Genomic DNA, 23882 nt, shown 5'->3' with positions numbered 1-23882 from the left:
GTGAGTCTCTTGTAGACAGCATATAGATGAGTTTTGCTTTTTTTATCCACTCAGCCATTCTCTGTCTTTTGATTGGAGAATTTATTCTATTCACATTTAAAGTAGTTATTGATAGGTATGTATTTACTGCCAGTTTGTTCATTGTTTTTTGACTGTTTTGTAGTTCCTCTGATTTTTTTCTTCTTCTCTTGCTTTCTCCACTTTGTGGTTTGATGGCTTTCTTTAGTGGATGTGCTTAGATTCCTTTCTCATTATCTTTTGTGTATCTATTATAGGTTTTTGCTTGGTGGTTATCATGTGGCTTCCATATAACAGCTTCTACTTACGATAGTCTATTTTAAGTTGACAACAACTTAAGTTTGAACACATTCTAAAACTCTCTGTTTGTACTCCCCTCCATGTTTTTTATGTTTTTCATGTCACATTTTTCAACTTTTTTCTTGTTATTAGACACCATTTTGCATGAGTTCAAAAGTTATACTCGTTTCTTCATTCTAAAATCTTTTAGAAATTAATAAATTTACCCTTGCGTTCCAGTTCTAGAGTAATTTCAGTTATTGTATTTTTTAGATCTAGAATACTCATTTGGATTTTTAAAAATTCAAATATAGTGATTTGATTAAAAAGCAAAATAAACTATTTGCTTTTGTCGCTATATTGTCAATTCTTCTGAAATTTTCTCACCTATTCATTTAAGTCCTTGAACATTTTAATAATAGTTGTTTTAAAGTTTCTTTAAGTTAACTCCAGTATATGAATTTCTTGTGAACCTGCTTCTGTTCACTGCATTTCCTCCCAGTTTTTTTTGTCACGTTTTGATCTCTTGTATGCCTGGTTATTTTGGATTATATTACAGGCTTTATAGATGAAAATTTGTGGAGGTAATTTGAGCCTTTGTTGGATTTCTTCTTCCAGAGGAGATTTATTCATGTTGCTGGCAGGCAACCAAGTTAGGGCAGATCATCTTAATTCAACCAGAAATGAAGATCATTCTACTGGGCTTTAGTCCCTGTGAAGGCTGGTCTATTTCAGACTCACTGTTTCTTCTGGGGAGTAGCTGTTTTTGGTCCCACTTGAAAGCCTAAGGCTCCCTTCTTATTGGCAAGTCCTAAACCCCATTGTTTGTGCCAGCTCTGTAAGTCTGCTAAAGGCTCTGCTCAGCTTTTTTGGCTTCCAAATTGAAGCTCTCTGCCAGCTTCTCTAACTGCTATCAACAGGAGGGTTTGTCTGAAACGAGCTAGTCTGCACTTCCCAGAAGTAGAACTCATTCATCTTTTCTTTTCAAAAAATTTTTATTTTTATTTTATTTTGGCTCGTGGGGTCTTAGTTGCGGCATGCAGGATCTTTGTTGTGGCATTCAGGATGTTTAGTTGTGGCATGCAGGCTCTTAGTTGCAGCATGTGGGTTTCTTAGTCGTGGCATGCAGGCATCTTAGTTGCAGCATGCAGGCTTCTTAGTTGCGGCATGCAGACTCTTAGTTGCGGCATGCAGACTCTTAGTTGTGGCATTCAGGCTTCTTAGTCGTGGCACGCAGACTTCTTAGTTGCAGCATGAGAACTCTTAGTTGTAGCATGCATGCGGGATCTAGTTCCCCAACCAGGGTTCAAACCTGGGCCCCCTGCATTGGGAGCACAGAGTCTTACCCACTTGACCGCGAGGGAAGTCCCTTTCATCTTTTCTTAATATGTTTTTGCACATGTTCAGAAATGAGTGTGTGTGTGTGTGTGTGTGTGTGTGTGTGTGTGTGTGTATGTGTATATATATATATATATATCCAGTATACATTCATATAGGTTATGAACAAATATGCATATAGTGGGTATGTGTGCAATTTCTTTGCTCATTAGGGGTATACTATCAAAGTATGAAGACTCTTGTACTTTATTCCCTTTAGCTGTGATGTTGGTTCAGTAAATACTTGTGATCGGCCTAGTAGAAATTATTCTGTGTGTACAAGGGAACATGTCAAATTCTTAATGATGGTCTCTAATGGGGATATGATATAGATTAATGTGTAATCCTAAAGAAATGAGTTCATCACATTTAGAAATTACATTAAGTAAATAGTCTTATTGGTGAGTTTTATTTTATTTTGCCTCAACCTATTTTCTAAACTCTATAATCTGAAAAACATTTCAAGACACTAGAAATTTTTCATGTTGCTGTCTCCTTAGGGCTAGCAATTTGGTGTTTACAAAATATACATGAATATAGTTGATTTTTAAAATTAATGTAAAAATGATTATAGTGGTCAAGGGTATAGGCTGTGGAGTCAGGTTCTTTGAGTTTGAATCCTGACTTTGTCATGTACTAGCTCTGTGACCTTGGCCTGTTTATTGAATCTTTTTGTTGCTGTTTCCTTCTCTATAATATGGATGTAATTATAGAACTACTTTGTAGGACCTGTGTGAACATTAAATTTTATATATTAAATTTATAAATTTAAATTATTTTAAATTCATAAATTCACATATATATTATATATGACTGAAATACTGCCTGATAGTTAGTAAATATTCAATAACTGTTGACTACTGTTAATAATTAGCATTTTATTCAGATAATGCTATTTGGTCAGGCCTCTTAAGGGAAGGTTCTAATGAACAGTTTGCTCTTGCCACTATATTAGCAAGAATTATCATTTTAAAACAAAATATATAGATTCTTTTGTATATTTAATAATTAAAGTGTAGATAGATTGCCTTATGTTACTAGTTGTATAGCAAAGTGCTCAAAGTTTAAAAATTATTAAGACAGTTTCCATGAAGATATATAGTATATATGTAATAGTAAACATAGTTTTTGTTTTAAAAGTATTTTAAAAGTTATGGTCTGAACTAAAAAGTATTTTCAAGTTCTTAGATTCTGTTGGTTGTGGCTTCAAAGTATGGTTGCAATCAGTTTTACAACAAAGAAGTATTTAAAACCAAAAAAACATAGCTTATGCATGACCCTAGTGAAATGACTCCTTCCCCTAAACTGTGGTTCTCTCAATGCATGTGGTATTAACTCTGTGGAACTAACTGAAAAAAATGCTTGTGTTGCTACTGTAATTTCATATGCTGTGATTTGCCCACCCTTTATCTTAAAGTGAGAGAAGTTGTTAATTTCTAGGAGCATTTGAATCATAAAGTCAGTCACCCTGAAGTAGGCAAAATTTATAATTAATGATTGTTAAATAAAAAAATTGTTAGAAATTATTGTTAAAAATACATGTGTCTGGATGCCTGAAGATGTCCTTGCATTCACACTATTTTAGAGATTTACTTTTCTGTTTTTTCTTTAAGTAAAATTTATATATGTCTGTATATAAGAGAGAGGAAAGAGAGGAGAGAGATGACTCTATTTATCTTTGCACTGCTTGGATATACCCCCACTGAGGCTTTTGACATGTCATTTCCATTTATGTAATGGATTTTGAACTTAAAGTCTTTGTTGATGTGTAAGCTATCTTGAACTGAGTCCCATTATGAAAGGGAGGATTGAAGAAAATGAAACAAATTATGCTTCCTTTTACTCAACTTACCTGCCCCAAGGTTGTTTTGGGTTTATGAGTCACATGGTTTGTGAGTTCCTTTATATTTTAAGAGTACTTTCTCTGCATAAGTAAAATCCATGTTTGTTGTATTCTCCCTTAGAATCATTACCTTCACATTTTACAGTAATTGATTATTTTTCTTGTTTTTCTTTTTTGTATTCTTGTAGTTGTGTTGTATACTTTGTTGCATTTTTATGATTTAACAAATTTTTTAAATTGAAGTATAGTTGATTTACAATGTTGTGTTAATTTCTGCTATATAGCAAAGTGACTCAGTTATACACATATATACATTCTTTTTTATATTCTATTTTATTTTTATACAATTTTTTCATTTAACAATCATTAATTATAAATTTTGTCTACTGACTTTATGACTCAAATGCTCCTAGAAATTAACAACTTATGTATCACTTGAAGATAAAGGGTGGGCAAATCACAGCATACGAAATTATAGTAGCAACACAAGCATTTTTTTCAGTTAGTTACACAGAGTTACTATTATATTCTTTTTATATTCTTTTCCATTATGGTTTATCTCAGGATATTGAATATAGTTCCCTGTAGTATATAGTAGTATAGTTCCCTATACAGTAGGACCTTGTTGTTTATCCATTATATATGTAATAGTTTGCATCCATATACTTTGTTATATTTTTATCCTCCTCCTTAAGACATTTTCTATGACCGTTTTTTTTAATTAAGAGTAAATCCCTTATTGTGAAATTGTGTTTTTTATTCTTACTAAAGAAATACTAAAACAATCTGGCTTACTTTTGTACATAGTATTATATAGAAATTAAACTATTTAGAAAGATTTCTATAAGGCCATTTTACTAGTTATAATTACCATTCAACATTTCTGAAGTACCAGGAATAATTTGAATATGGCAAAGTACCTAAAGAGGGGGACGACATGATCCAGAAAATAAGATATCAACAAGTACTTACAAATTAATTTTTTAAACTTTTAGTATCTATTTCTTTCATTAGGTGTTTACCTTATTTAATTATAGTAATAATAACGTCTATACCTGGGAAATGTCAACAGCCTAACTAGTATTAGCAAGAAAGAATCCTGAATGGAGTGATTCACTATGAGCCAGGACTTTGGCTACAGTGGCACTATCAAAACAGTATAATGGAGAGCAACATTGTCTAATAGAAATAGAATGTGAGCCATATATAGAATTTTGTTTTCTAGTAACCACATTAAAAAAGGGTTTTAAAAGGTGAGATTAATTTTAATAATAGGGTTTGTTTAACCCGTTAGATCAAAATATTATTTTAACTTGTAATCAATATTTAAAATTATTAAAGGCCTATTATTTTTATATTCTTTCTATTCCTAATAAGTCTTTGAAATATGGTGTTTATTTTGCAAATATAGCACATCTCAATTTGGACACATTTTTTGTTGGAAATGCTTGATCTATATTTAAATTTCCTAAAATTTAGGTGAAAAAGCAGGTTCACATACCCAATTTGTTTCAAACATGCATAAGTTTTTTCAATAACTGAATCAATATGTTTTAGAATTTAAATTAATTAAAATTAAATAAAAGTAAAAATTCAGTTCCCCAGTCTCACTGTTCATATTTCAAGTACTCAGGAGCCATATGTGGTTAGTGGCTACCATATTGGTTAGCATAGATATAGAATATAGCTGACAACCAAAGATATCAACTAAGGGACCCTGAATCAAGCATAGTATTTTAGCTAAATTTTAATGTGAGGTCAGTGATATAAATTAGCAAAAATTATTTTATTGAGATTTGGGGGATAATATGTTAAGTGAAGTTTATGTCCGAGTTTCATATGATCTGCATCATTTTCAGAAAAAAATTTGGAGATAATTACAAACTTCTCTAGTGCTCAGTTGGTGGTCCTTAGGATGAGACTGTTAATTCCTAGAAACTGCCTTATTGCTGTGGTCAATGCTCATTAGTGAGGTATGAAATCTACCTAGTAGACCTTGATCAGCATTTAAAGAAAATAAGAAATAGTATTGAATAGAATGGAGAATGTATCAGAGTGCTTCATGTGTGTTTAGTTTTGAGAAATCTTTGTTTCAGTTATGTATACGTATTTTGTATGTACATGATTTCAATGAAAAATGAATTGTTTATTTTGGGCTGCAAAATTTTTGAGAATCATTCTTCTGGGGCATGCTTTTTATTGCTGGTATACTGAATATTGCCTACAGGTACCTATGTCTAAACAAAGCATTCATCACAGAAAACTATAGATTTAGCAATGAGATATAAGTAGTATTGGAATGTGTCAAGTGAGTAAGATGACGAAATGTAAAGTGATATGTAGTTACCATCATAAACACAACATATGAGTGTGGTGACTTTCTTCCTCAATTCTGAGTTAACTGTGAGTAGCCAGATTTGAATTTAGGGTTAATAGAATACGTTATTTGGTAACTTCTTCTAAATTTTGGGTTGACTATAAGTCATCAAATTTAAACTTGGGGTTGCATCTTAATTCTTAAGAAGAATCTTGGCTTCTTTCGAAGGTAAAAGTATAGTATTTAGGCCTAATTTACTTGGATTACAGAAAAATGGCACTCAATCTTCTTAAAGCATTTTAATAAAATAATTGAGTAATATTATATATTTAACCATTCCTATAAATTAATTTTTTAATTTCAGTAGCACCTGATGTTTAATCTCACCAGATAATGCATTAAGATGTATCAAAAATGAAGTCAGATCATACCTGGGAGTGAGATTATTTTTTTGACAAAATGTAGATTTCTCTTTGTTAGTCTGTTACTTTATTATATTTAAATGTTCTTCCTCAAAGTTTTGTTTTTCAACTTTTGTATGAGCCTTACTTAATAGTTTGCTTGAGATTCTTCAGCTTGAATAGTTTGCTTGAAATTCTTCAGTGTACTAAGTCAACATGTCAAATAACTTTTATACAATGTACATATTTGGTATGCTATTTTGCCACAAGAGGCTGGAAACTTGGGCAGCACTTACTATCATGCTTTTGAAAGGCAAAATATGCCCGAGTCAGTGTTGTACAATGATTGTACTGTGTCGCTCTTCTTTTTCATTCTTTTTTTAAAAAATTTATTTATTTTATTTTTTGGCTGTGTTGGGTCTTCATTGCTGCGTGTGGGCTTTCTCTAGTGGCAGCGAGCAGGGGCTACTCTTCCTTGAGGTGTGCAGGCTTCTCATCACGGTGGCTTCTCTTGTTGTGGAGCATGGGCTCTAGGCGTGCAGGCTTCAGTAGTTGTGGCACGTGAGTCCAGTAGTTGTGGCTCACGGGCTCTAGAGCGCAGGCTCAATAGTTGTGTCACACAGGCTTAGTTGCTCCTCGGCATGTGGGATCTTCCCAGACCAGGGCTCGAACCTGTGTCCCCTGCATTGGCAGGCGGATTCTTAACCGCTGCGGCACCAGGGAAGCCCTCGCTGTTTCTTTTTGTGAGAATTGGTACAGCCTTAGGGACTCATAGAATAGACGTACAGCTTAGATATAGCAAATAACTTAGAATGCCTTTTCTACTGTACTTCTAACCTCCAGGTCCCATATAATGTTAGGGCATATTTAAAAATACTATGTATCAACTGGGGCTTCTTTCTCCCTATGATTTTTCTCTTGCCTAGGTGCTTTCATATAGCGAGATACAGGTGTACATGAAGATGAACCTTTTTAAATGCTGTTGTTATAGCATTGAAGGAAAGGAAAGAGGAAGAAGACAAAAATAGTATTTGCTTATAACTGTTTCCAAAAATAGTATTTCCTTATAACTGTTTCCAAAAGCAGTAGACCTGTACTAATTTGAAATCCCATTAAGAATATTATCCTACTGCTTAAGTTAAAGTGTTCCAATTGACATGTGTTAGGAATGCAGATAGAAGCCAAATATTGTATAATAGGTTCCTTTACCTCTCAGAGTAGGGGCAGAGGAGTGTATAGAAATCCATGTGCCTTTCTCCTTTGAAGACAGAAACTGTAGAAAATAAGCCCTCCACTCCTTCATATATATACTAAGTATAAGGCCCAGAGCTAGACATTGTGAAGAATAAAAATTATCTGTGGCTGGAGTTATGGGTATTCAAATGGCTTAAATCTGGTAGGACACATATGCAAATATATACAGTGCAGAGAGTTGTATTTGGGAGGGACTCTATGCGTGGTACAGAGTGCCATAGAGGAATGCATCATGTCTTTTGGAATGGAGAAGTCAGGGAAGACAAACTGGAGTGACTTTTGAGTCAAGCCATGAAGAATTGGTCAGTGTCTATTAAGAACAAATACAGATTCACACCTATAAGTATTAGTATTAGAAAGTAGTTTACAAAGTAGCCTTTTGAGAATTAAACTAATTACGTCGTCACAAAATAATAGGAGGCAAAATGTCTTGAGACCCAAAGAAAGGAAGACCTACTTTACTGGTAATAGATATTTAACATAAATAGTATATTAGTATGTCTTTTTTAAAAAATAGTTCTCAACAGAAGAAGGTGGATTATTTTAAGAAATTGTATATTGTTTGGATCTAGCAATTCCCAGGGATAGAGAGAACTTCCAGGAACTTGAACTTCATGTTTATTAGAGATGTGTCCTGTGTTGTAGGGTAGAGATTCTTCACTGAGGTATACCACAGCTGGAGTGAAATATTCTTTAAGTTATTGATACTTTTACCCCATTGTCCATAAAGCATAATTGTTGAGAGTATGGCCTCAAGATCACAACTGATCCATGTTCTATTTCTGAACTTACTAGCTGACCCTTGATGAGATATGAGACTTGGTTTCTTCATTAGTATAATAGGACTAAAAATTACCCATCTGCTAGAGTAATTGTGAGAATTGAATAAGAGTATCGGTCTGAAGAGTTTAACTGGTACATGACACTCATTAAAGTTGCGAAGTGTGATCTGTAATTTTATACTCACCAAGGAGGCTTAATCACTAATTTTTTTTTCTTAAATATTTATTTATTTATTTGGCTGGGCCGGGTCGTAGTTGCAACACATGGGATCTTCGTTGCGGCCTGTTTAGTTGTGGCATGAGGGCTTCTTCATTGCAGCATTCGGACTCTTAGTTGCAGCATGCGTGTGAGATCTGGTTCCCCGACCAGGGATGGAACCCGGGCCCCCTGCATTGGGAGCACGGAGTCTTACCCACTGGACCACCAGGGAAATCTCTTAATCACTAATTTCTAGACATCCTCATCATCTGAAATGGTGCACAGAACAGATCATTAAATATTCCAGGAACTTGCTGAGATATCCCTATCATAAATTAATACTTCAGCATTCTCAAATGATGCTGGTTAACATTAGTCTATCATCAGGAACCTAATTATTTCCAGGAGGTCTAGAAAAGCTCTGTTTCTGAACCTTCAGTAAGGCTACAGAGCTGCTTGAATAAACCTACTGGTGTTCAAGGCCAATCTGTAAGATTTCTTGGGCAATAATAATGGCTAACTTTTCTTGAGCATTTACTGTGGGCCAAGTACTCTGCTAACTGCTTTACCTGCCATATTGTCTAAGCCTCACAAATGACTCTTCGAGGTAAGCATTACAGTTCTCTATTTTCACAAAGAGAAAATTAAAGCTTGGAGATGCTAGGTAACTTGCCTAAGGTCACCACACAGTTTGTTAAATGGCAGAGCCAGAAGTTGACCCTTGGTCTGCCTGTGTTCTTGACTATTATGCTGAACTGCACAGGATTCAAATCAGGAAGACCTGGTTTCAGATCCAGTTCCACTTCTTTCCAAGAATATGATTTTAAACAAGTTATTTTTGCCTCTCCAAGCCTCAGAGTCTTCATCTAAAACACAGTATGAGCACCTCCCATGTAGGCTTGTTTGGAGAATTAGAAATAAGGTGTGTGAAGTGCCTGGCATGGCTTCTAATACATGACAGAGACTCAACAAGAGGCGACTCTTATTGTTTGGGGCTCTGTGGATTGCTTTCTTCCTTCCCCCTTGGCATGAGATCTCTGTGTCACTTTCAGATAAAAGTAAAACCTTTATATTTTCAACTGCAAATACATGCTAGAAAATAATTTGGTTATTTAAATCAGAAAACAACCGAGGCTGTTGCCAGTTTTAAGGACTGACATTTTTCCTACATAGCCACATAAAATTTTCACTGTTTTTATTGTGATAAAAAATATGTGACAGAAAATATGCCATTTTAACCATTTTTAAGTATACAATTCAGTGGCATTGATTACATTGACACTGTTGTGTAACCGTCACCCCTGTCTCTTTCCAGATCTTTTCCATCACCCTAAGCAAAATCTCCATAACCATTAAGCTGTAACTCCCTCCCCTGCCCTCAGCCCCTCTAATCTAGTTTCTATTTCTATGAATTTGCCTATTATAAAATTACACATAAGTAGAATCATACAGTATTTATCCGTTTGTGTCTGGCTTAATGTTTTCAAGGGTCATCCATGTTGTGGCATGTATCAGAACTTCATTCCTTTTTATGGCAGAATAATATTCCATTGTGTGAATATATCACATTTTGCTTCTCTCTTCATCCGTCAGTGAACATTTGGGGTGTTTCCACCATATTAGCCACATGCACTTTTAAAGTCTCATTTGAATTTGGATTCTCTCATGAGAGAGATCTTGAAGACACTTTATTAAAATAATAATTACTGGGACTTCCCTGGTGGCACAGTGGTTAAGAATCCTCCTGCCAATGCAGGGGACACAGGTTCGAGCCCTGGTCTGGGAAGATCTCACATGCCATGGAGCACCTAAGCCCGTGTGCCACAACTACTGAGCCAGCACTCTAGAGCCCATGAGACACACCTACTGAGCCTGTGTGCCACAACTACTGAAGCCCGTGCGCCTAGAGCCCGTGCTCCGCAACAAGAGAGGCCACCACAATGAGAAGCCTGCGCACTGCAATGAAGAGTAGCCCCTGCTCGCCGCAACTAGAGAAAGCCTGCGCGCAGCAACGAAGACCCAATGCAGCCAAAAATAAATTAAATAAATAAATTTATAAAAATAATAATAATTACTTTTCAATTAAAAATTATACTCTAGTTAGAATTCATTTAGGTCTAAACCAAGTTATTCTAGTCAAGTTAAATCATTTTACTTTTCATATTACATACTTCTTAGTGGAGCTATGTAGTATATATTTTAAGGAAAATGATACCAGCCAGATTTAGATATTTTTATATTTGACAAGCAGTACTTTTATGCCTGAATCAAATAAAATATTCCACTTGCAAAATAGTTGAAATCATGTGATACAATCAGTGTAGAGCTCATGTTTTGTTTTATACTTTGTTTTCCTGTTTTTAAAAAAATTTTACGGGCTTCCCTGGTGGCGCAGTGGTTGAGAGTCCGCCTGCCGATGCAGGGGACACAGGTTCGTGCCCCGGTCCAGGAAGATCCCACATGCCGCGGAGTGGCTGCGCCCGTGAGCCATGGACGCTGAGCCTGCGCGTCCGGAGCCTGTGCTCCACAACGGGAGAGGCCACAACAGTGAGAGGCCCGCGTACCGCAAAAAAAAAAAAAAAATTTTACTTTACTTAAATATATATTTATTTTTATATATTTACTGACTTTCTAAAGAGCAAATAAACATTTCTTTTTATTAGTTTGAAGAATTTACAAAATTCTTTATCACTGAGTTTTTCTCAAAATTGCTGAAATATTATATTTCATTCAAATCCAAAGTAATACTTGGCAAGCATAAAAATATCTAAATCTGGCTGGCATGATTTTTCTTAAAACGTAATATACTTTTGGATGAGAAGAGGGGGTAAAACATGACTGATACAAGGCTTAAAATCTATTTTGTATATCTTTAAAATGTTAGAAGGATTCTTGGAGTAGACTGAGATTTTTTTCCAAGTCTTAAACTAAATAGCCTAGAGTTAACATGGCCCTCTTTTTTTTTTTTTTTAAATTGTATAAAAGGAATCTGTTGACAATCCTAAGGTACTTTTCAGGGCTTATTTTTAGGAAGGATGTAATGAGAATATAGTATAAATATATGCTACCTGAATTTTCCCCCATATACTTTTTAAAAAATTTATTTTAAAACTATTTTTAAGTGTTTTCATTTGTAAATATTGCTGCTGTTTGGCCATATAACGACTTACACAAGTAACTTTCACTTGTTTGTTAAGTGTCCAGGGATAACATGAGTGATTGGTTTTAGCAGACAACCTTTAATTTAGCAGATAACCATTAATTTCTTTCTTCAAGGCAATGGTCCCAACGTGATGCACATTAGAATAATCTAGAGAACTTAAAAAAATATGTCAGGGTTTGGGCTCGATCCCCAGAGATTTAGATTTCAGAGGTCTATGATAGAAATTTGACAAGCTCCATAGGCAATAAACATACAGCCAGGGTTTAGAACCATTGTATTCAAGCAAGAACTAGGTGAGGTGGGGTAGGGTTGTAAGTGGGATAGAAGTAGTAGAAAAGAGCCTTAGTCATTTCTCTCTTCCCTACTTACAGTAGAACAACCCAGGAGAAGAGGAAAATCAAAGATCCCCGAAAATCCAGAGTTTAAAAAATGAATGTTTTTTTCTTTTTGTCATTGTAGACATTGAAGAACTTTAATGAAACTTAAACGGTTCAACAAAAGATGCTCTAATGGATGACAGTGAAACTCCTACATATAATCTGCAGATAGAACCACAAGTTGGATGTCATCCTGGTGATGGTGTGGAAAGTACTGTAACATGCTTGCCCTCTGCATCAGATGAAAATGAAAATCAACTTCATGGTGATGGGCATGAGCTTCTGACCAGCAGTGACAGTGCAATGGGTAAACCTGAAGCGTTTGAGCCGGACAGTCTCAACAATAATGAAAGCTGCACATCAAGCTGTGAGGTGGCTGCAGGTGAGAACTTGGAAAACACTGCTTGTGAAGGCCCCAAAGATGGACAGGCCTTCTTGAGAAAGGACCAAAAAATACCTGGAAAAAGTTCAAGAAGCAAAAAAGGCACTGTTAAGAAGATACCACAAGGTATTTTTAACAAATTATTTATACTATTGTTTAAGAATAAAGTCTTCCCATCCCATACTGTGTGTATTGTCCTGCTTCTTGCTTTTCTTCTCTTAATATATTCCAGAGCTAGTTCTGTGATAGCACATACAGATACATCTGTGTGGTATGCCATGCATGTGACGTATGTCTCTATAGTGTTCCATTATATGGGTGTACCATAAAGTATTTAACCACTTCTTTATGGCTGTTCCCAGCATTCTGATGTAATAAGTGTGCTGAAATTGACATTCTTTGTACCTGTCTTCTCACTAGGTGCTTTAAATATATATATATATAGCCTCCTTCCTTTATATATTAGACCATTTTCTACCAATATCAACCTTAAAAGTTTCCTTCTTTCATCACTTTGGCTTTGATTTCTACCCTGTGAGTTTATGGGCTAGTACAATCTTACTCAACCTCTTTATAGGATCTTTCCATCTCACTTAGTAGGTGAGTGGTAAACATTAACATGTATTAATATACATCATCTAACAATGTTGAATAAGACATCTAGCTTTATATTACTTTGGTTACAAAGTAAATCAGAGTATTTCTCATCTGGCTTGTAAGTTGGCAGTTAAAATTTGGAGCTGTGGACTTTTTTGCCTGAGTCACAGGGCACGCTTGGGAAAAGGCAGCCTCTTGTTATTTTTGATCAAAACCATTTGTCTCTAGAGAGTTCTTGACACCCTAGACTGGGACTCTTTAGTGTAGCACCACTTTACCCACACAAACAGCTGCTCTGGTGAACAAAATGGAGTGTCTCCTCTCTTCTGCTTCTTTGGCTGATTAGAAACATAGCCAGTCTGTCCATATCCTATTTTTTATTTGTATTTGTTTATTTGGAGTAAAATATGAAACTTCCTGGTTTCTACAAATCAATCCTTGTTTATTCAATCGGGCAATTTGATAACTTTTTAATGTAACTCATTAAACTCATTTGACTTTCCAATTAATGGATCCCTTTTTCTTTGCTTTTCCTTAGTAGACTCAAAGCAAATTAAAAAAATTTTTGACAAGAGAAGTGAAAGCATTTTCTTAAAAGAACTAATTGTAAACAGATGATATATACAGTGCTATCTGTATATAAATTGATTTATTCAGTAACCATAATTCAAGTGCTATTTGATTGTTCCTTTCTAATCTGATCTAGTGATGTTTTTAAGAACTGACACCTAGTTGCATATATATAAGGGTCAATCATAGCTTCAGGATTCATGGCTCCTTTTATTTCTTCTTTCCATGACCTATTCCAGTTACCCTAGGTGTGATTATATAATTTCAAGTTATTTAGTGATTATCAGTGAGCAGATATGTATAAAATTACTGTCCCCTTATGCATTTGAAATATATGACTTATAAAAGTTAGGGACAGCCTTTATACAGATTATTTAAAAAGTTATTTTATATATCTTTAATAAAATGAGTTTAAGAGTGTAAGAAAACTGAATTAGGAGTTGTACAACCTAAGTTCAAATCTTACTTCTGGTCCTGGGTCACTTGGTGAGACTTAACCATTCTGTACTTTAGTTTCCTCATCTGTGTAATGATGATGTTCATCTACATATATCTATAAAACTCCTTTCTGAGCTGTGAATTTCTCAGATTTCTGAATAGAGATGGTATAGTCTAAACTCAATTAAAATTTGGTGATTCCCCTCCAGTGTATCTATAGTTTTTCATGTATAAGTGGTACGTTGGTACATTTTTGTTTTTAATCATCATCTTTAGCTGGAGTACTGCAAAAGCCCCCTAAAGATGTCTCCCATCTTGTTTCTTGCTAATCCATTCTTCATGTCAAAACTAAAAATGCACAGAGTTTATGGTTAGAGATCTATGGGCATATTTACTATTTTCTATTTAATTCTAAGATACTAAGTAAATAAAGTTTCACAAAATTAGCAGATAAGTACTTTTCTAATAATAGAGTAGCTTCTCAAATGTGAAATGAAATGACATATAAAACATGATATTCAATTCCAAACCAGAAATAAGTTTTTTGTAGGTGGGTGCCCTCTCAACAGTTTTTTGGAAACATACATTAAGGTGAATTTATTCACTGTTATGCTTACCTAGTTTAATTTGTAGTAATTTTTCATGTATCCAAAAGCTAGTACTAGGGGAAAAAAATTGGAGCAGTAGTATTAGGGGACATCATTATTTACTGGTTTTCTGGAAGCAGCATTTCTGTAAACCTGCTAAAACCTGGAACTTGTCCCCAGGAAAAGTCCAGTTGTCATTATGTTACAAGAATTTTTTTTCCTTAAGAGAATGGAGCAGGGTTTCAAGCTGCATTGCATCAAGTTTTCACTGTGGTTAAATCTGGTGTAGCTTTAGGTAAATGTCCTAAAAACGAATGAAAATGAATCAATAATATTTTTAAATTTTTTATTGAAGTATAGTTGAAACCAATAAATTTTTAACAGCTTGATTGAGATATAATTCACATACTATATAATTCACTCATACATTTAAAGTATACGGCAGTTCAGTGATTTTTAGTATATTCACAAAGCCGTGCAATCATTGCCACAGTCAGTTTTAGAACATTTTCATCACCACAAAAAGAAATCCCTTACCTATTAGCAGTCACTCCCCATTTCTCAGACTCTGCCCTTAAAAAGCCTATGGGAGCTCTCACGGGCATGCGTTTGTTAAATTCCCTTGGAGTTTCGTGAGGTTCATTTCTTGAAATGCTTTTTCAGATCTGCTGTATATAAAATCTAAATATTGAGTTTAGGATACTCAGACAAATGTGTATCCTAACTAAGTGAGCCTTTTATATGAAAGGAGAAAATAAATAATGGTTTTTGAGTTCAGGACAGTCTGGCTGGAGGCAGAGGTGCTTAAATAATCAGGTAAGCTTGTAGAGCTAGACATTGGCTTAGTGTGGCTCATTAAATTTCCTAACGAATAATTAGAGCTCTGCTTCTTTAAGGGCTCAGCAAAGCAAACAAGCTGTATGAAGTGCTGTTCTTTCCACTCAAGAAAAGTGCCCTTTGTGGCATATGAGAAGAAAATAAGGATAATCTTTTGAATGTTTATATGTCAGAGTCTCCTATGATGGCACATTCCTACTAAAACGCTTAAAACATGAGTGATTTAGCTAGTGAAAGTAGTGGTCTTTCATCCTTGTTTGAGTCCCATCCCCCAAAACAGTCCTGAGGTATTAATAGTAATTTTCAAGACGCTGCCTAAAATAAAGTTGTGGCTATTTTGATGTCTTTCCTTCTTTATATTGACATTGAAAAAAATGCCTTCATTGCTGTAATTTCATATTATGATTCTTTGAGCCATTGCACAACTAAATTCCTCAAATCACCTGCATATGCTCATGCATATCTTGGCCATAAGTTTGGAAAATGGATCAGAAATAAATTTGAATACATGGTTATGTAGTTCCTATGCTAAGACTCTATGTGCTTTGTTCCTTTTATTTTCCTTCCAAAATTTCCTCTCTCAAAGGTTCAAGTTAGTGCCATGAAAATAGAGAGAAGAGTGCTCAACATTTAAATATCTTCAGTTGTTGGCTAAACACATTTAAGCAGTTAAAAGGAAATATTCCTTCCTTTTCCTCAACACTACATACTAGTATTATGAGAGATAAAGTTGAAAATGAGCCAGCTTCCTTCTGACCTGACCTGGGGTCAAAGGGATAACTTATGTAATTATAGCATAATTACCATTTGCTTTGCATGGCCCATTCCCCTCCTGTGCCCTCAGGTGGCAGCCTCTGCCTTTAGAGGGAGCAGCACAGGGGTCTGTGGTTAGGAGCTCAGGCCACAGTCAAGCTGCCCTGTGACCTAAGGCAAGTGACCTGACTCCTCTCAACCTGGCTCCTTATAAATTAATGGCTAAGGATAAAATGAAGCACTTAGTAGACATTCCAAGTGGTAGCACTGTTTTCTAGATTGGGCGTTATTGTCTGATAGGATAATTATCTTTGTCAACTGAAAAAAAGAAAAAAGCACAACCTAAAAGTTGAGAATTAAGTTTTATTTGGCGACAAAACTGAGAACTTAAGCCCAGGAGACAGCTTCTCAGATAGCTCTAAGGAACTGCTCCGAAGAGGTAAGGGAGGAGCCAGGATAGTAGGAGTTTTTGCAACAAAGGCCAGGTAGTTGGAACATCAAAAGATCACTGTTAACTAGAGAAAACCAGACATCTCAAGGAATTTAGCGCTTTTCTATGAATGGGAAGATGCAAGAGTCTGGGCTCATTGAAATCATTCCTTTGATATACACCTCAGCTTTCTGGGGCCAGTATCCTGTGCTTGCTTATCCTGAGTCTCCTCTGGGTGAATCATTGGGGTGGCTGCAGAGGCTGACTGTTAGAGGGTGGGCATCCTCTTTCTATCCTCAGTTCCCTCAGGGTTCACCTTCTGGGCAGCTGTACTGTGATGGCTTGATGGCTGCAGCATCCTTTGTTTACTGATATGGCAGGCAACATTTTTTCTTTAACATCTTACTAAGTTCACTGATTCTTTTTCCTGCTTGCTCAAGTCTGCTGTTGAATCCCCTAGTGAAGTTTTCATTTCAATCACTGTATTTTTAAGTTCCAGAGTTTTTGTTTCACTTCTGTTGATAATTACCATCTCTTTAATTGATATTCTTATTTTGTTCATAACATTGTTTTCCTGATTTCCTTTAGTTCTTTGTCCATGGTTTCCATTAGCTCTTTGGGCATATTTAAGACAGGTGATTTAAAGTGGTTTTCTAATCCAACATTTGGGCTTCCTCAAGGATGCTTCCGTCAGTTTATTTCCTCTGAATGGGCCATACTTTAGTGTTTCTTTGTATGCTGTGTGACTTTTTGTTGTTGAAAACTGGACACTTGAATATTATAATGTGGTAACTCTGGAAATTATATTCTCCCTCTTTCTCAAGGTTGGCTGTTCTTGATTGAAGTCATGGTTTGTATTCCTTTTCCATTCTTTATGGCTCTATGCTTAGGTCCTTCCTTAACACTTAGCCAGACCATTTACAATTCTGCCTCAGCCTTCACTTCCTGCTGCCACTGAGCTTATTCATCCAGTGGGAAAAGCTTAAGGTGTTCTCCCGTCCCTAATAAGCATGCTTCCTGGCCTGGGCATATGTGTAACTTTCTAAATTCCCTACTATATGCCAGCCCTTTTGAATGCTCTGATTTCCCAAAGAAACTCTATCCCTGGCCCTTGCTCCCTGGTTTTAAGCAGTCTATTGTATGCCTCAGTTGTGAATTTTTTGCCCCAGGTGGCTGCAGATTTTTTGATCGCTTGATAATGTAACAAAGCAAGGGCTTCTGTGCCCCCAGCAGAAACTCTAGCACAAACTCTGAGAGCTGGTGTTTGCAGCAAAATAAGGGTTTTTTGCAAGGCACCAAGTGAGGGAGTGGGAACCAAGTCTTAGATCCAATTCAACTTGGTCTTTAAGTTATGGGTTTTTTTGTTTTTTGTTTTTAGGGGAAGAAAGAGAGGCTGGGATTGTCATTTTGTGACATTTCTTAGTCAGTGTTTCAGGAGTCAGTATGTCTCTGGTTTACAATTTTCAGGCCAGGTGGTCCACAGCTTGGGGAAATCTATTAGCTTATCTTGCCATAGAGAAACAACTTGAGTTTGTATGTTAATGATGATATCTATAATAGTAATTTTAGTACATTAATGTTATCGACAACAGCAATTTTAGTCATCTGACTGGTATGTTTGTGTTCAGTTAGCACAGGATTGAGGTCAGAGAGGACAAGAAAGGGAATGAAGTTTTGCATAGAGAGATTGATCATAAACTCAGCAGGAGAACTTGGTTTTAGGGGCACTTGGTATAAGTAATGCTTGCCAGCAAAGCCTGCTGCTTTTCTGCTCTGAGGGGGTTCTGAGTTAGGTGAAACAGAGGTGAACACCTTGCATCAGTCCTTCAGGTAGTCCCAGACAGGTTCGAATAGAGAAACAATAATTTTCAAGTAAGGTCTGCCCTGCTTCCTTTGGAACCAGGGACCAGTGTCCCATATAGGGAGGGTGCTGTTGTCTTCAAGACCGTTGCTGAGCTGGAGAGGGCAAGGGCTTTTAATATGCCACAAATCTCGCCTACCGGTTTTACAATGCCTTTTTCTTGATTCAGCATTCACTTTGTTCCTGTATATCTGTGACTGTTTTTCCAGAGTTCTGACAAAGTTGATTTCGGTAGTTCTTGTTTTTGTTTTTAATACTTCTATGAAGGGATGGGAGTTTGGAGCTGCCTACTCCATGATTTTGCTTATATCACTCAACACCTTTTAATTTTAGGGTTTCCAATAGCAAGAGCTGTGCCCAGATGCATGGATTGAAAATGCTCTGAAGAATACTACTGTTTCGTATTTTTGTTTGATAGCACCTTTTTAGATAAGGATGCTGTTGATTAAGAAACATCACCTCAATCTTTGGGAAGTGATATTATCTTTGTTTTAGAGATGGAGGGCGCAAAAAGCTTAAATATTGAAGCCTCATAAGGATACAGTGGTTGAGAAGTTTAAATGCAGTAGAGCTCCAGGAAAACAGTTTGGTAGTTCCTCAAAGTTAAACATAGAATTACCGTTTAATTCAGCAATTCTACTTCTAGACATGTACCCAAGGTAATTGAAAGTAAGGACTCAGATACCTGTACACCAGTGTTCATGGCAGCATTATTCACAGAAACCAAAAGGTATTAACAACCCAAATGTCCATTGACAAAATGTATGAAACAAACAAAATGTATGGAAAAAAACATATATATGGAAACATTATTCAGCCTTAAAAGGAGTGATAATCTGATATATGCTACAACATGGATGAACCTTGAAGACATTATGCTGAGTGAAACAAGCCAGACACAAAAGGACAAATATTGTTTGATTTCACTTACATGAGGTATTTAGACTAGGCAAATTCTTGGAAACAGGAAGTAGAGTAGAGGTGTCGACTGAGAAAAAAGAAGGCAGAACCTAGAAGTTGAGAATGTTTAATTTGGCAGACTTTCTGAAGACCTAAACCCAGGAGGCAGCCTCTCAGATAGCTCTGAGTGGCTGTTCCTAAGAGGTAAAGTAAAAGCCAGGAGATACAGCAGTTTTTGCAACAAAAACCAGCTAGTCAGAACATGGAAAGATGACTGTTAATTAAAGAAAACCAGACATCTCAAGTTAATGAATTTAGTGCTTTTCTATGTACAGGAAGATGTGAGAGTCTGGGCTCATTGAAATCATTCCTTTGATATGCATCGTAATTATCTAGGGCCAGTATCCTGCTTTTTTCCATCCTGAATCCCATCAGGGTGCACCATTGGGGGGCAGCTGCAGTGGCTGATGATGGTGGCAGGCAGCCTGTTTGTCTCCATCCTGAGTTCCCTCAGGGCTCACCGTATGGGCAGCTGCAGTGGCTAATGGCTTGATGGCCGCAACCTCCTTTGTTTACTGATGTGGCAGAGGATTCCAGATGTGAAGCAGGAGGGGAATGGGGAGTTAATGTTGAATGGGTACAGAGTTTTGGGGGTGATGAGAAAGTTCTGGAAATGGTTAGTGGTGATGGCTGTACAACATCGTGAATGTAATTAATGTCACTGAATTGTACAGTTCAAAATGGTTTTATGTTACCTATAAAAAAAAATCACCAAAAAAAGTTCATAGAGCTCCAGACTCACTGGTATGGACATATAGAGTTAATTTGATTGCAGCTTGCTGAGTTTTAAACAAAAGTTCTTGAGTATTTATTGAGCACTTACTGTATGACTGCCACCATGATGCATGCTTTGTATGAAATAGCTCATTTAATCTTCTCCAAAGCCTTACTAAGTACCACAATTAGCCTCAGTCTACAGATGAGGAATCTGAAAGCACAGAGATAAGTAAATTGCCCAATATCATACTGCTCACAAGTGACACTCTCAGGATTTGATCCCAGGCAGTCTGACTTCAAACTGAGCCTGATTGTTAGACCATGCTATTTGACTTTTTCTGAATTCTAATGTGTGTTTAAAGGAAAGTTCTGTTTCATGTTTGACTCACCATACTTTGCCTTTTCTCTGAGTATGTTGCCAGCCGTGCTTCTTCAGAACAATTCCTGCTTGCCAGCCTCAGCAAGATGAAACATAATCAGAGAAAGGGGTAATGGTTCACTCTGAAGGAAGTGGTGGAGTTTGGTTTGTTTCAGTAATTGTCTCTGAATCCTGGTATAACTTTTCCTCAGATTTCGTTATTAGATCTAGTCTCAATGTAGTGAAAGGGACCTTCGACAACTGGGTCAAGGAAAGTATTTTTATGAAAGCAGTGAATGTAGGTTTTTTCCCTAATACTTTTATTCAAAAAGCTCAGTGTTCTTAGTTGAAAGAAGAGAGGTCATGGAATTGTGGATAAATAGCAGTGTGTCTTACTTTATTTCTTATCTAAATGTAATTTCTGAGGAGAGTCTGTACAGGGCAGTATCCCCGTTTAACAGGTAGGAAAATTAAGAGGTTGACTTGCCTAGAGTTGCAGAACTAGAAAGCAGTCAATTTGAGATTCAAACCCAGGCACCTGACTTCAGAGTCAAGGCTCTCATTTAAGCTCTGATGAATTTCAGTTGCTTTATCTATAATTTCTAATACCCACTTTATACTGTTGTGAGAGTCCAGTGGCGTAGTGAATATGGGCTTGTAGTATACTGCATGGTACATACTCACATTTAACCAACTTTTTTCCCAAGAAGTATTTTAAGTACCTGCTCTGTGTTAGGCACTGTGCTCAGTATTGATGTCACAATGGTTAATCATACCCGTGCCCTTTAAAAGCTGACAGACCAGGCAGAGGGAACAGCATGAACAAAACGCAGATTGTTTTCTAAAGCCCCACAAACCTGCATATAAAATAGCTTCCTTATACTCTTGAGTAGTAGTATACAGTATATGAAATGCATTAAGCCTTCATTTTTTAAAATTGAAGTATAGTTGTCTTATAATGTTTTGTTAATTTCTGCTGTACAGCAAAGTGATTCACTTATACATATATATACATTCTTTTTTTAATACTCTTTCCCATTATGGTTTATCCCAGGATATTGAATATAATTCCCTGTACTATACAATAGGACCTTGGTGTTTATCCATTCTGTATATAATAGCCTACATCTGCTCACCCCAACCTCCCACTCCATCCCTCCCCCAACCCCCTCCCCCTTGGCAACCACAAGTCTGTTCTCTGTGAGTCTGTTTCTGTTTCATAGATAGGTTCATTTGTGTCATATTTTAGATTTCACATCTAAGTGATAGCGTGTGATATTTGTCTTTCTCTTTCTGACATACTTAGTATGATAATCTCTAGTTGCATCCATGTTGCTGCAAGTGGCATTATTTCATTCTTCTTCATGGCTGAGTAGTGTGTGTGTGTGTTTGTGTGTGTGTGTATACATACACCATATCTTCTTTATCCATTCATCTGTCGATGGACATTTAGGTTGTTTCCATGTCTTGGCTATTGTGAATAGTGCAGCTATGAACATAGGGGTGAAATGCATTAAGCCTTTAAATAACCCTTCTCCCATCCCCAAACATCCCCATCAGTTTAGTTTACATTATTACTTTCACTATTTTATCCTAAGTATAGCCGTTGCTGCTATCTTTACCTAGGCCTTGATGTCTTCTATGTAGCATCTTTTCAACCCCCATTTTGCCTGTGATAATTTTTCATTATCTTGATTAATTACTACCTAAGGTATGAGATTTTTACCTTTAAATTATCTAGTCACATCATTCTCCCTGTCACGCAGAGAAACAGTTAATATCCCTTCGGTATATTAACAAATGGCAGATTTTAGATTGTTAAAGAAGAATACTATGAGTAATTATGTCAGGGTACATTCCTGATGTTTCAGGGTAAAGGATACTGGTACTGTTCTTCCACAGGTGTGTCTCTTGACCACTATCAGAGACAGATTCTAAATTGAATAAAATAACTGTGTCAAAACTGACACAAAACTCAGGTGGTGTGATGAATTGAATACAATCTCTCAGTTAAGGTAATTCCTCTAATCTCTGGCCCAAGGCAGTTACAAGTAATTTTTTAAAAAAATGTGAAACCTCAATAGGTACATGTAAGCTATGATGTCTATTTTAGAACTTGATGAAGTTGACAGATATTAAATTAAATGAAGGCCTATGATTGACTGTCACCACCTACATATACTTATAAATAGAATCACCAAATTGCTTAATGAGGTGTTTTAACGATAGCCCATTTGACTTTCACAGATGAAGATAAATAGAATTTTTTGCTCCTATGTGGATGTGTAGATTCATATCTAGTAAAAGAAAGCTTCTTTTGTATTGAGTGACAATTCGTAATTAAGGTGAAATTATATGTGCTGATACATGTTTTGATTTGGCTTTTCTCAGTAACTATAAATATAGTTTTACCAGAAAAGTTTTAATATATTTAGAAGAAATTTTTGTATTAATTGATGATATATTCTTAATTTTTTCAAGCAAAACCTTTGTAAGACCATGTGACATGAGAAGTAATGACATAAAAATTATTTTGAACTCTACATGGAAAAATACTGAAACTTCCATGTTATGTCATAAATGCTTGATTACTATTACTTTAAAATGTTTTAGTACATTATAAAGGTATCAATTCACAATATTCTAATCTTTCTGAGTACTCATGGTTATGCTAGTGTTTATTTTCTTTATTGTCTTTATTAAAAATAAGTTTAATCATGTTCAAACTTATAATATTGGTGACTAATAGATAAGCAATTTAATACTCCAACGTAGTTTTTATAATTCCTATTATTCACATGACATTAGCAATATGAGCTTCATTAGCTTTATTTACACTTTGCTCTGAATGTTTTCTTCAAAGTGAAAAAAGAAATGTAAAAGCACACTGTCTGAGAAGTGCTTTATGATTCCTGTGACCTTTTTAATTCAAGTGACAGTAAAACCTCTTTTTAGGATAAGCTTTGGGAGTACACCCACCTTTTGCATTCACTATCTCATTTAATTCCTCACAATAATTTTATAAGTTGGTAGAGTGTCCAGATTACAGATCAGGAAACTGGGGGGTGAAGAGATTGACGGATGTGCTGCAGGTACAGCTAATACATAGTGGAAGTAGGATGGGTACTTAGGGCTGCCCTGATTTCCGTCATTCTTCTTCCAACTCTTTGGGAATACGTAGTTTTCTCAGTATGAGTTCTTTATCCTAGTAATGTGAAATTAATAAGGACGTATTTTAAGTAGTTTAAAAATCGATTATCCAGAATATGGCTAAATCCTGTTTTCCTATTGAATATTTTGTATGCCTAAGGCAAAGTATATCCTTGTCATTTAATAACATGTATAGTAACAATTTATATGTTTCTTTAAACCATGATAAAAT

At 35.8% G+C, this 23882-nt stretch overlaps 1 protein-coding gene across 4 annotated transcripts in view; it reads left to right on the top strand.

Annotated features, from left to right (window-relative positions):
• Positions 1-23882, top strand: part of CNST (consortin, connexin sorting protein) — a 115583-nt gene that overhangs the window by 27596 nt on the left and 64105 nt on the right. For all 4 annotated transcript variants that reach the window (XM_027122392.1, XM_027122391.1, XM_027122393.1 and 1 more), the window contains exon 2: positions 12093-12518. In XM_027122392.1, the coding sequence (XP_026978193.1) occupies positions 12143-12518 (376 nt within the window). In that variant the 5' untranslated portion in view covers positions 12093-12142. The remainder of the gene's footprint in view (positions 1-12092; positions 12519-23882) is intronic.

Source organism: Aethalodelphis obliquidens, unplaced genomic scaffold (genome assembly GCF_003676395.1).
Source record: "Aethalodelphis obliquidens isolate GAN/ISIS:26980383/991018 unplaced genomic scaffold, ASM367639v1 scaffold24, whole genome shotgun sequence".
NCBI classification, from domain to species: Eukaryota; Metazoa; Chordata; class Mammalia; order Artiodactyla; family Delphinidae; genus Aethalodelphis; species Aethalodelphis obliquidens.
The sequence above is the reverse complement of the archived record's forward strand: the minus strand, read 5'-3'. Positions and strand labels throughout refer to the sequence as shown.